The sequence below is a fragment of the Marmota flaviventris genome, chromosome 19 (genome assembly GCF_047511675.1).
Source record: "Marmota flaviventris isolate mMarFla1 chromosome 19, mMarFla1.hap1, whole genome shotgun sequence".
Lineage (NCBI taxonomy): Eukaryota > Metazoa > Chordata > Mammalia > Rodentia > Sciuridae > Marmota > Marmota flaviventris.
Genome location: NC_092516.1, coordinates 8,744,042 through 8,756,844, shown reverse-complemented (window position 1 = coordinate 8,756,844; position 12,803 = coordinate 8,744,042). Strand labels below are relative to the sequence as shown.

The window sequence follows — 12,803 nt, the reverse complement described above, 5'->3', positions numbered from 1 at the left end:
AGACCTGCATGCTAGTGGTCAACATGGGCATTGGACTCTTGGTCAGCCCACAAAGTCCTCCTGCCGTTGACCGTACAATCATCTACTTTCCAAGAGTCAGATGTGGTTGCCTTGGTCTTGCCTGTTAACTGTAATAGGATGTAGCATAATTCTTCTATAAACTGATGGCAGAGTGCAAATGGATTAGTAGTTTTATAAAAACGACTTGAATTCTTTAGGAAGACTTGTAAAGGTGTAGGTCAGCAAATACTATAATCTAATTCAAGGCCAGGCAAGGTGGCGCATGCTGGTAATTCCAGCAGCTTGGGAAGCTGAGACAGGAGGATCATGAGTTTAAGGCCAGCTCAGCAACAGCGAGGTGCTAAGCAACTCAGTGAGACCCTGTCTAATAAAAGACAAAAATTGAGCTGGGAGTGTGGCTCAGTGGTTGAGTGTCCCTAAGTTCAATACCTGGTACCCCCCCCAAAAAAATCTTATTTGATATGAATAAGACAACTATAAAAGACTGAAAAAATTTCTTATAAATCCAAGAGGATTCTACACTTGGGTCCCCAAGTTCTCCCACTACTTTAAGTTGCAGAGTTGTGGAGGAGGAGCCCAGAGCTCTGGTCTGTGGGCCACACTCAGAGGACTTCCTCCTACATCAGAGGATCAGTGAATACGTGTACATTTGTATAATTCAACTGACAGCAAAGTACGTTATCTTATTTAAGACAAGATACCTGCACTAGTTTGCTTCTAATGATAGGAGTTTTCCTCTCAAAGCCTTTGTTCCCGTCACTTACTCTGCCCTGCTCACGAGTTGCACAAGGACACTGGCCAATAGGCTCTCACAAGGGGCCAGTTACCCTACTTCCCAAATGTGCTGCTTATGAGTAGAGGGTTTTGACCTGCTCCAAGTCATGTGGCCGAGTTGGTCGCCATGGGGCAGTATTTTTTCACAGGTTCTCTAAATCAAAGCCTGGTAGCTGAGAAAGTGTCAGCACCCCCTGATTCCTGCCTGTGCTATCCCATTTGGTCTGATTTCACATGGTAAATCATGCAATCGGGTTTAAGAGTTTATCTTTCCTCTCATTCCTGGAAGTCGCCTTTGTAACTCAGCTGTGCTGGTCACATGTCTGCTCAGACTTGCCAGTGCACGGGCTTTCTGGGAGGGGCAGTTGGAAACCAGTGGCCTGTTTCTGCCCTTGAGAGTCACCTTTTGCACCTTTCAGAGTGTGTATCATATGTCCTTAACATTGGTATTTTAAAATTAAACATCCCGCTACCTTCGTAATCATATTTTGTGCACTATCGTGTGGTCTTAATTTTAGGTATCCAAATGGCTTGGGGATTAGAGAAACGGTTAGGGAAAAGAGCAGTTTGCTTTATCAGCTTGAGTCTGCTATTGCGTTAACTAAAGTGGCTGAGAGTTCCAAAGCAGGAAACTCAGGACACAGTCTCAGATGGCTTGATTCAAAGGAGGGCGCCCTCCCTCTGCTGCTCTTCTCCAGGCTTGCAGTGGAGAGAGAGGCCCTCTTCAGGGGCAGGAGAAATCTGGTCTTCCTCTGATGCTCAGGTGGGGTGCACAGATCAGAGCAGATGCTCAGCCAGTATTTCTCCACTTGGCTGCACCTGGGAATCACCAGGAGAGCATCAGCAGCACTCCTGCCCTGGATCCCCATCCAGAGGAGCTGATTATTTGGTCTGGGATGCTGCAGTAGGATTACGGCAGCTGAGGCTGGGGACCACAGTTGTGGCAGGAACTGAGGGAGATGCACTGTTCATGGCTTCACAATTACTAGATCTACATGGGCTTATGAAGACATAGGTCTGCTGCCCAGGCCTAGTGACCAGCTGAGCTGGTAGCTGGTCAGGTGCTGCTATTCAACACAGATTCCAGTGGCCCCAGGCCCAAGTAGGCCTGGGAAATGTGTACTGGGGAGTGGATAGGCCTTTTTTTAGACTCCCAGGTCCTTTTGAGCAGCACTCCTCATTCTTTTTTTTTTTTTTTTTAAGTATTCATATTGTATGATTAACTATTGTTTGAAAGTAAGAGTGTCAGGGTTGCCAGAGCTAACAATATTAATAAATCTTAATAAAGAATTAAATTTTAATAAACTTTTAAATTTGAAACAGGTTTGGATTTACAGAATTATATGGATAGTTCTTATTTATCGCAATTTCCCCTATTATTAACATCTTACATTAGTATGGCATATTTGTCACAATTATTAAAATGATATGATACAATATTATTTGTAAAAATCCTTACTTAGATGTCTTCAGTCTTTCCTTAATGTCCTCTTCCTGTCCCAGGATCCCACTCAGGATACCACACTGCCCTTGGTGGTCATGTTTCCTTAGGTTCTTCTTGACACTCAGGTGCAATTTTCATCTCAAAGAACAATTTTTTATAGTAGAGGTACATCGCATGCAAAATTTGGAAATAGTTACTTTAAAATAATTACTTCTTGTTTATCTGAAATTTAAATGTATGGTAATATTTTAGTGATGCATTATAATTATCCGTAATAATGGAATTCATTGTTACACATTCATACATGCACACAATATAATGATATAATTTGGTCCATTTCATTCCCCCGTACCTCCTATTTCCCTCCTCATCTTCCTCCCTCTGATCCCCTTCCTCTACTCTACTGGTCTTCCTTCTATTTTTATGAGATCCTGCTTTTTTCCTTGTTTCTCTCTAGCTTCCACACATGGAGAAAATATATGAACCTTGACTTTCTGGGTTTGGGTTATGAAATTTAAACTCAACTGAGCATTCTCTATTTTATCTGGCAACCTGAAGTATGCATGTGTAATTTGACTATAGCCTGACATTATTTTCAACCTTGCCTTAGCAACCCTTGGGGAAAGGGTTGTTTTTATTTTGTCGACATGCATTTACCGAACCCTGTAGCCGATCTGGGACTTGGGGGTGAAGTAAAATAGTTTCTGCCTTTAGGATTCAAAGCCCAAGATGACTAGAGATGCTTTTTTACTTTTCTTTTCTTCTTCTTCTTTTTTTTTTTTTTTTTTTTGTATCACTTAAAAAAATCAAACTTGGCACAATGCATGGGTCACGGTGTCTCTTTTAATTTAACCCCTCTGGTGTCATATTTTTGAAGGGCAGTTGACCACACTTAAAACATGTAAAGGTTGCAGAGCCTCCGAACTAACAGTTTCACTATAAAAATTTATTCTGTTAGAGGTTCCCAAACTTTCTAGGTTCATGGAGCTCTAGTGTCTAGTTTTATCTAGGTTTTCACAGTACCCTTAGACCAAAAGAAATACAAAACAATGTTTTAAGTTGTTAGGTCTAAATAATAAGTATTTATGCCCTAAATTGATAGCTGTTTGAAAAAATTCACATACCCTGGAAGAAAAATAATTTGTATTTAATTGTTAAGTAAATTTCTTAACTAACAAAATGCATGTACCTCTTAGCCATCACACAGCTTCTGAAACCTTCCAGTTGGGTTGGACATAATCACACTTATTTCCAGAATCATTACTGATTTTTGTACAAGGCTCACTCTTTATCACAACACCAGTAAAAACCCGACTGTACAAAGATGTGACATCACTGATCTAATGTTGAATACATGAACTTCCTGGAGCTGATGGTTCACAGCGCACCCCAACAGAGGTCAAGTGTTCCTGCATTTCCCTCAAAAGGATGCAGCTTCTCTGTGAGTTCTCTGTGGCATTGTGGGAGCACCTTGGCACAGGTTTCAGAGATCTTAGTCCACAGAATGCCGGCTCCATTCCTCGGGGCTTGAGGTGAGCCAGGATATCATGATGGAAGAGTGTGGCAGAGGGAAACAACTCATATGATGATCAGGAAGCAGAGAGAGAGCAGCACCCCTCATTTTTGCATAGTGCTTGAGGCTTAAGGGTGCTTGCTGTGCCCGGAAGGTGCTCTCGCTTCTGGTAATGAGGCAGCCACAGCTTAGAGAACTAAGGTTTCCTTCCCAAAGGGTTAGACCTTAAGAATGCCTTAAAGACAGAAATCTAGAATTTTAGCATTGCTAAAAGAACTTCTGAAACATCTCAAGTGTCCCTTCTGGGGACCTGGGACGTAGAGCTAGGTTTGCAGAGCAGAGATCTCTCCTGGCACTGGTGCTTTGCACCCTGGTCCTGCTGTCAAGCCGCTGCAGTCCAGGCCCCTGGCTCCCCCACACCCCAACTGCATTTTCCACAAAGCTTCTGCCACACCTTCCCATGCCATTCATGTGCCGGCTTAATGAGTCCCCCTCATGACTCATTGTTTGATTTCCCTTGCATCCAACTCATTACCTGTATAGCCACACATTTCCGATCTCCAAGATATTAAAACTCAACTCATGCCTCAGCACTGAGGAGAGGACACACAGGTTTGTGTTTTCAGTTGTGCTCAGACACACATGACATAAGATTTTCCATCAGTGCCATTTGGTGCATCTGCAACCATTGCCACACTTCTGTCATCCAGAAGGGAAACCCACTCCTGAGTGGTTCTTCCCCACGTCCCTAACCTACTTAATGTCCTGTAGATGTGCCTGTCCTGTGTGTTTCACGCACACAGAGTCAGACAAATGTGGACACGGGTGTCTGAGTTGAACCAGGGAGTGCAGCCTTGGAGGCTCACTCCCCTCAGCCTCACCTTAGAGGCGGCCCTGCAAGGACGGACCACATTTGTTCCTCCACTTATTTATTGATGAACATTGAGTTGTTTCTCCCTTTTGGCTATGGTGAATAATGAAGCAATGAACATTTATTTATAAGTGTTTTAGTCTTTGCCTTAAATTATTGTTGGTATATAGAAGTGGAATTGCTGGATAGCATGTAACTCTGCTTAACTTTATTTTTATTTATTTATTTTTTTTAACCTGGGCACTTAACCACTGAGCAGCCCTTTTTATTTATTTATTTTTTTTCATCTTGAGACAGGGTCTCACTAAGTTGCTGGCTGGCCTCCAATTTGTGATCCTTCTGCCTCAGTCTCCTGAGCACAGTGATTACAGGCATGACCACCATGCCCAGCTCTTCTTAGCTTTTTTTTTTTTTAATATTTGTTTTGATTGTAGTTGGACACAATACCTTTATTGTATTTATTTATTTTTATGTGGTGCTGAGGATCGAACCCAGGGCCTCGCACATGCTAGGCGAGTGCTCTACCACTGAGTCACAACCCCAGCCCCTCTTCTTAGCTTTTGAGGAACCGCCAGCCTGTTTCCCCACATGGCTGTACCATTTTCCCACCAGCAGTGTTTGAGCTCCACTTCTCACATCCTCACTCGCATGTTTTTTTATTTTTTAAATAAAAACCATTTTAGTGGGTATGTGCACAGGATTTTCAATGAATTATTTTTATTAAATAAAGAAAAACAATGAAAGTCAAAAAGGGAAAAATTCAAAACAGAAAAGAGCAGTCTCTTGTCTGGTCCATTCAGACCCATCCCTCAGTAGCAGTCTTCTGGGGGCCCTCTGTCTGCTGCCCTTCCAGCTTGGACTGCTGGCTTCCTGTTTGGGTAGATAAAGGCTTTAACTCACCTGATCCTGTGATCCCTGCCATCCTCTCCATGTAATTTGTATTAGTTAGGGCACCAGCTTGAATTTTGAAAAGGACCAGGATTACAGATCTCTTGCTGCAGCAAGGCATAAGCCTGTTTCTGTTTCACATCCTACAGCACAAACAACTCAGGGCTGCAGAGGTGGTTTTCAGATTTCACAGTGCCCCACTCTTTCTGGACTTCAGCTTTCCCATCTTCAAGTATGTTTTCCATTTGGGTTTCTGAGGTGGCCACTCCAGGTATCCCTACCACACCCACCATCAACCAGCAGCAGGAGGGGACTGGGCCAACAGAGACCTTCTACCTCCCTCCGCAGCTGGGACTCAGAGGCTGTCACTCCAAGTCTGGCTTTCCCTGCCCCTGTCCATTTTCGTCCTGTGCCTCACTTCTGCTGATACACACTTTGTCTTACTGCTGTAACAAGGAGCTAGTGTTTGAGTGCTTACTATTGTTATTAGTGCATTACATGCACAATGACTTAATCCTTAAAATAGTCTTCTAGTCTCCTAAGTAGATATTATGTCCCTTTTACAGATAAGGGCACTGAATCGCAGACCAATCCAATCATGGTCCCAGGTCACACGATGGGGCAAGGCTGAGATGCCACAGCCCACTTCATTTGAGATTCCTTGAACTTGGAGTCCGTGTGCCCAAGGGTGTCCACGTGTGAGAACGTTGTTCCAGCAGCCTCTCCCATCTGTGCCCATGGAAGGGCAGGAGCTTGGCCAAGCCCTGGAGCAGCAGGCAGGAAGCCCCAGTGTGAGAGTGCCCTTCCTGCCTGCTGTGCACACCCGTGTGCCTTCCAGATTGACTGGAGGCCTGCTGGGTGGAATCTGTTCAGGCCAACACCCTGAGTGCTCAGGAAGCTGTATTTCTGGGGCTGAGGTCGACAGTGGCAGCTGCAGCAGACTGCTGGAAGACTGGACGCTGTGCATGTGTGGGGAGCTGCAGCTGCTGGCTGCTGGCCTTAACTGCTCCTGTTTTACAGATACAGTGACCAGGAGCTAAGCTTTGGGATGTGACAGAATGATGGACAACAAGGATTTAGAAGCTGAAATCCACCCCTTGAAGAATGAAGACCGAAAATCACAGGAAAATCTGGGGAACAGGTTGAAGAATGAAGATAACTTGAAAAGCACACCTCCACAGACCCGGCTGTCCCGCTGCCGCACCGTGGCGTTCTTCCTGTCGTTGTTTACCTGCCTTTTCGTGGTGTTTGTTGTCTCGTTCATCATCCCGTGTCCAGACCGACCAGAGTCCCAGCGAATGTGGAGGATCGATTACAACGCAGCAGGTGAGGAGGCAGGACTGTGGTCTTTGACAGTGAGTCAACCAAGTGTCTGCCAGTTCTGTGCCCCACTTGAAAAGCACACCTCCACAGGGGTTTTAGGGTGCTCCAGAGCAGCCTCAGTGAAACCAGAAGCACTTCTTTGGTTGGGTGGACAGGCACACACAGCTCGCAGCTACTTTTCTTCTATTTTCCTTTATTCTTTTCTGGTACTAGGGATTGAGCCAGGGGTGCTTAACCAACATGAGGACATAAGCCAATGACCTCACATCCTCAGACCTTTTTATTTTTCATTTTGAGACAGGGCATTACTAAGTTGCCCAGGCAGACCTTGAACTTGGAATCCTCCCGCTCAGCTTTCCTAGTCCCTGGGATGACGGGCATGGCCACCGCAACTGGCTTGGTTACTTTCTTTTTGATAATTTTTTCTATAAAACATACAACTGGCGGAAAGACTCAGGTGTTATGAAACATGGGAGGTATGCAGCAGGTGGTGTCATCCAGGCTTATTCTGCTCTAGCCAGAGTGAAGTGTGCCTGTTGAATTGGCCTCCTCCTCTCAGGACAGCATGCACAGTTGTCCTGGCAGTGGGTGGGAGAGCCAGTGACCTCTGCTGCTGTGCTGCTTTGCATACTTGACTTCTTTTGGGGGATAAAGAGAATTTCTCATTGAAGCTTACTTAGTGTCATTTGTCCAGATTCCAGGACCATTGCCCCCCCTCCCCCTGCCTTGTCCTCTTCTCCTGGTCCTAGGAAGGAGGATAGGTTGTTTCTTGTGCCTGCTGGGCTTTTTGTTTCTGTAAAGTCACTTTTTCCAGGTGTTTCATATGCCTCGAGTGTGACAACTCTCTCTTCACATGACACGCTAGGGACTGAATCCAGGGTGCTCTACCACTGAGCTGCACCCCAGCCCTTTTTATTTTTATTTTGAGATAGGGTCTTGGCAAGTTACCAAGGCTGGCCTCCAACTTGTGATCAGCCTCTCTCGAGTCCCTGGGATGGAGGGTGTGGCTGTGTGCTGGCCTTCTCTGTCTCTGAGGTGGTTATGTGGTACTCCCTTCATACTATCCACTTGGTATATTACAGTAATGGATTTGGGGATGTTAAACAAAACTCAAATTGCTGAGGTAGAAGCGATTAGATGCTGGGTGTGTCTCAAAAACAAAACACAGGACTGAGGATGAAGCTGTTGTTGAGCACCCCTGGCCTCCACCCTTTGTATCACAAAACAAACAAAAAGACTAGCACCACAGTTCGCCTGAGCACACTTCCAGCCCATGTTCCGAGAGGCTGATTGGCCTTCCTCCTGGCGGCAGCACCCTGGGCTCCCACCGTGGAGCCCCCCAGTGTGGCAGCAGTCCTCCTGCCTTTCCTTCATGCCAGCCACACCATGGGTCTGAAGCAGCCTCTTTATGGTCTTGCCTTGCAGTTCCCTGATGACTAGTGATGTGGCCTGTCTCTTCATGTGCCGAGGGGCCACGTGTATATCTTCTTAGGGTCCTTTGCCCATTTTTCACTGTGTTGTTTGTTCTGTTATTGGGCCACGGGAGTCTTTATAATCTGGACACTTGTGCCACATGCATATGACTTGCAAATATTTTCTCCTGTTCCGCGGGTCATCTTTTTAATCTATTGATAGTGACCTTAGATGCATAAAAGCTTTGAACTTCGATGAAGTCTCATTAACTTTTTGTTCTGTTGCCTGTGCTTTGGGCGTCATGTCTAAAAAATCATTCCTAAATCCAATGCCATGTAGACTTCCCTGTGTAAAGCACTTTATAGTTTTAGCTCTCTGTTTTGGACTGATTTGTTTTGAGCTTTTGTGTAAGCTAAGGGCCCATTGTCATTCTTCTGCTGTTTGATTTTAAGACAGAGTGTGTCATTTGAGTCTTTGAATAAAAGGAAGCAGTAGGCCTGAATGTGGATGGAGTGTGGCTGTCTGGGTCCCAAGCTGGTCCAGGAGGATCCCTCTCAAACCCAAGCATTTAAAGCACCTGTTTGTACTGCCTGAGCATCCTGCCTGTGTCAACACCTGCTAGGATCTGCCTGGCCTGTCACATTCCTGAACAATTGCTGCTTTTTTCAGTGTGGGGGGAAAACCTGCTCACAGTGGCAGGCAGAGCAGAGCAATGGGTCATGTTAGACTTGACCTTTCTGCAGACAGGCATGGCCTGTGGAACATGGTCCGTGGCTTCTTTTTCAGTTACCTATGACTTTCTGGCCATGGAAGACATAAACAGGGACAGGATCCAAGATGTTGTCTTTCTTTATAAAAATACCAACAGCACTGACAATTCCAACCAATCCTGCGCTGACGAAGGTATTTTGGTTTTATCTGAGAAGGAGGGGCTCCCTACAGGGAGAGGGGTCTTTGTTCTGGGTCACATTCTCACTTTTGTGGTGTTTGGGGAGGCAAGTGGTGGGATTCTGGAAACCATCCCATCCCTCTTCCTTCCTTCCAGGAGTGGGAAGAGGCAAGGGGGCAGGCTTAGCCCTATCACCCCACTTGGGGCTGTGAGTCTGAGCTTAAGAACCAGAGACAAAGGAAGCAGGGCGAGGCCCAGGCCCAGGGCTGCAGGCAGGGCATGAAGAGGGCCAGCTGCACCACTGACTGGAGGCTGTGGTCTCTCCCCTCAGGCTTCTCCTCTCCCTGTGCCTTCGTGGCTGCCGTGTCAGGGGCCAATGGCAGCGTGCTCTGGGAGAGGCCTGTGGCCCAAGACGTGGCCTTGGTGGACTGTGCTGTGCCCCGGCTGTCAGATGGCAAGTCGTCTGCCTGTGTCCTTGTGGGAAGACCCAGTTCTCTCACTGCAGTGGACCTGCTTACAGGTGGGCCCTAGGTGGAGGGCTGGGAGAAGAAAGGCATGGTGAGGACAGGCCCTGGCCCCCGACCAAGGATCTGGCTCCAAGGCACTCTCTCCTGGCAGAAGCTTATACCTGTGGGTGCCACTTGGCCCAGATGAGGCCCTGCTCCCAGCTGGGAAGGGTCACATTGGCCCTGGGTGTTCTGGAGCAGCCCTTGCCCAGTGCCCAGGAGTAGGAGGTTCCAGGTGGAGTCCAGGAAGAGAAGTCTTCCAGGAGTAACACTGCTGTTTTCCAGTGGCCACCGTCTTTTCTCACGTGGGCGTGCCACATCTTCAGCACAGTATCTGTTCCTCTTGACGGGACGTCAGGCCCATTCACACATGTTCCCATTTCTGAATGTGTGGACCACAGGCCCTGAGCGTGGATGACTTCCCCAGGGCCATTGTAAGGTTGCTGGGAAGGTGTCTGCAGTGTACACCTGTACAGTGATGGTGTGCTTGGTTTTAGGGGAGACCCTGTGGAGCCAACCCAGCAGCTTTGGTGGGAATGCCTCTGTCCTGAGCCCTCTGCTCCAGGTGCCTGATGTCGATGGTGATGGGGCTCCAGACCTGCTGATCCTTACCCGGGAGGCCACGCAGGTGCCAGCCCACACTGCTCTCTTCCTGAATCCCCAGTCCCAGCCCCATGCTGCCTCCTCTCTGCCTCCTTGTCCACTTCCACCTTCCAGAGAGGATCGGGTCTGACCCCAGACTCTCTTGCAGGTCCAGGTCTACCTCTCTTCCACTGTCCTTTGTCACTGCAGGTCAGTGGGTACATCTATTCAGGCAGCACTGGGCGCCAGATTGGCCACAGAGGCAGCCTCGGTGTGGACGGAGACAGTGGCCTGCTCCTCCATGTCACCCGGACGGGCGCGCACTACATCCTCCTGCCCTGCGGTATGCCGGCCCCTGCGTTCCCAGGGGGCGCTTCCTACTCACAGGAGTGCTGGTCTTCAACAGATGAGCTCAGCGCCCTGGAGAAAGCAGCATGTAGGGAAGCTGGCTTCTGCCCCCAGGGCATCTGCTGCCCTCTGTCACAGAGGTGCTGGTTAATCCCAAAGTTCAGGGGACCCAAGCACCTGGACCATGGGTGGCAGCATGCTGGGTGTGGGGCTGCCGGGTGACCCTGGTAACTCCTGCTCCTCTGTTTTGAATAGAAAGTTCCCTGTGCAGCTGCTCTGTGAAGGGTCTCTATGAGAGGGTGACTGGGAGAGAGAGCCCCTTCAAGAGAGACCCCCTCTGGGAGAGCATGCTCAACACTTCTGCCACCAGGCAGCTTCTGCGCAGGTTGGTCTGGAGCATGGTGTTTGTCCCACGGGTCGGGCTTTGGGACCTGCAAGGACCACAAGAGAGCCAAACAGGCTGAGGGCCACTGTGTAGCTCTGGGCCATGAGACCATCCTGTATTCAGAAAAGGGACACAGACAGATGGAGGCCAAGCACAGCTGAGGAGAGAGCATCCTGGTGGGATGTTCCTCCTCCCTGGGCAGCCAGGGTCCCTTGAGGAGAGAGAGTCCTGGTGGGATGCTCCTCTTCCTCCTCCTCCCTGGGCAACCAGAGTCCAGTCCCGTTCAGGAGAGAGCGCCCTGGTGGGATGCTCATCTTCCCCCCAGCTACCAGGGTCCTGCTTTTCCTCCAGCTGGGGGGGCTGAGGCATGGGGCTATGTTGTGGGAACCTGCAGGAGTCAGTCCCCACAGGCTTGGTGGGGTGTGAGGCAGCCCAGGGACTGTGTGCTTCTTTCTGCTCCCCTGTCCAGCTCTGGAGCAGTCCGTTACTTGATGAGTGTTCCAGGGAAATCTGGCCAGGACTTGCTCCTTGTGAGCTCTGAGGCCTGTGTACTCCTGGATGGACAGGAGCTGACACCCAGGTGGACCCTCGGTGAAGTCCAGGTCATGAGGTATGGAGTCTATCCCCTTGTCCCCTCCTGGCATCTGCAGCCCACCCCCCTGGCTGGTAGGAGGGTGGAGGGGCAGGCTGGAGGGGTCCACATTCTTCTGCCAAAGGCCTTTTTCCTAGCCATGGTGCTGCCCTGCCCCTATAGCGGGGCCAGTGAAACCTCTGGTTCTGAGGGTCATCTCCTAGTCCTGGGGCCAGATATGGGCATCTCCAGCCCTGTCCTGGTGTGGACACAGAGGACTGAGTGGCACACTGTCCCCAGGTGTTTCCTTCATCCTAGTCTCTTTACAGAGATCCCTTGTGAACTCTTCTTCTCTACTCCTCTTCCAGAAAACCCATCCTTGGCCACTACAAGCCAGACACCTTGGCCGTGGTCATTGAAAATGGAACTGGCACTGATAGACAGGTGGGCTTTACTTCCTCCAGAGATTCCAACTTGACACAGTTGAGAAGCAACACTGTGGCCCCAGAGGCAGCTGCCCTCAGACCAGAGAGAAGGTTCTGGCTGCCCCCAAGAGAGCAGCTGCCTCCATGCTGGCATGGCTAGGGGCATGTGTGCCCATGTAAGCCCTGAGTTTATCCCAGTGCTCCCCAGTGTCCCCTCCCTCCCCAGATCCTGCTTCTGGACCTTGGCAGTGGGGCTGTCCTGTGGAGACAGGCCCTCCCCAGCTTCCCTGGAGGCCCACCTTCTGCCAGTCTGCCAACTGCTGACCACCGCTCGGCCTTCCTCTTCTGGGGCCTCCATGAACTAGCCAGCACCAATGAGATGGTATGGGGGGACACACTTGGGATAGCCCTGCCCATCGGTGGCTGGCCCATCCCAAATCAGTTGAAGCCTAGTGGGAGTGGGCCACAGTGGGGAACGTGCCCTACATTCTCCTAGGGCTGACGGGGGCTCTGTGTTGGGGAGAGCTGATATAATGGATGCCAGGAAGGAACAGGACCAAACTCAGGTTGGGAAGGGGGGCTTCCTGGTGGGTGTCAGCTCTGGGCATGGTAGCTGTAGTGAGGCATCCCTGAAGGTGGCCTGAGTATTGCCTAGGATGTGGCCTTGGCCTGGGGACAGCGGGAGTGTTGAGGCCTGTTGGCGGTCCTCACTCCAGGAGCCCAGAGTCGCCCAGCACAGTCTGTACATGTTCCACCCCACCTTGCCCAGCGTCCTTCTGGAGCTGGTCAACATCTCTGCCCACATCATTGCCTTCGATGGTGAGTGTGGTCGTGGGCCCGGGCACCCAGG

General features: G+C 49.3%; 1 protein-coding gene across 2 annotated transcripts in view; it reads left to right on the top strand.

Moving 5' to 3' along the window:
* The window catches only part of Fam234a (family with sequence similarity 234 member A), a 40,287-nt gene that overhangs the window by 26,339 nt on the left and 1,145 nt on the right, over nt 1–12,803 (top strand). The window contains exons 2-11 of one of the 2 annotated variants that reach the window (XM_027940530.2): nt 6,532–6,837; nt 9,034–9,150; nt 9,468–9,656; nt 10,140–10,270; nt 10,435–10,567; nt 10,828–10,957; nt 11,427–11,567; nt 11,897–11,972; nt 12,180–12,335; nt 12,670–12,772. In XM_027940530.2, the coding sequence (XP_027796331.1) occupies nt 6,570–6,837; nt 9,034–9,150; nt 9,468–9,656; nt 10,140–10,270; nt 10,435–10,567; nt 10,828–10,957; nt 11,427–11,567; nt 11,897–11,972; nt 12,180–12,335; nt 12,670–12,772 (1,444 nt within the window). In that variant the 5' untranslated portion in view covers nt 6,532–6,569. The remainder of the gene's footprint in view (nt 1–6,531; nt 6,838–9,033; nt 9,151–9,467; nt 9,657–10,139; nt 10,271–10,434; nt 10,568–10,827; nt 10,958–11,426; nt 11,568–11,896; nt 11,973–12,179; nt 12,336–12,669; nt 12,773–12,803) is intronic. The other variant, XM_071605531.1, reaches the window with a different exon arrangement.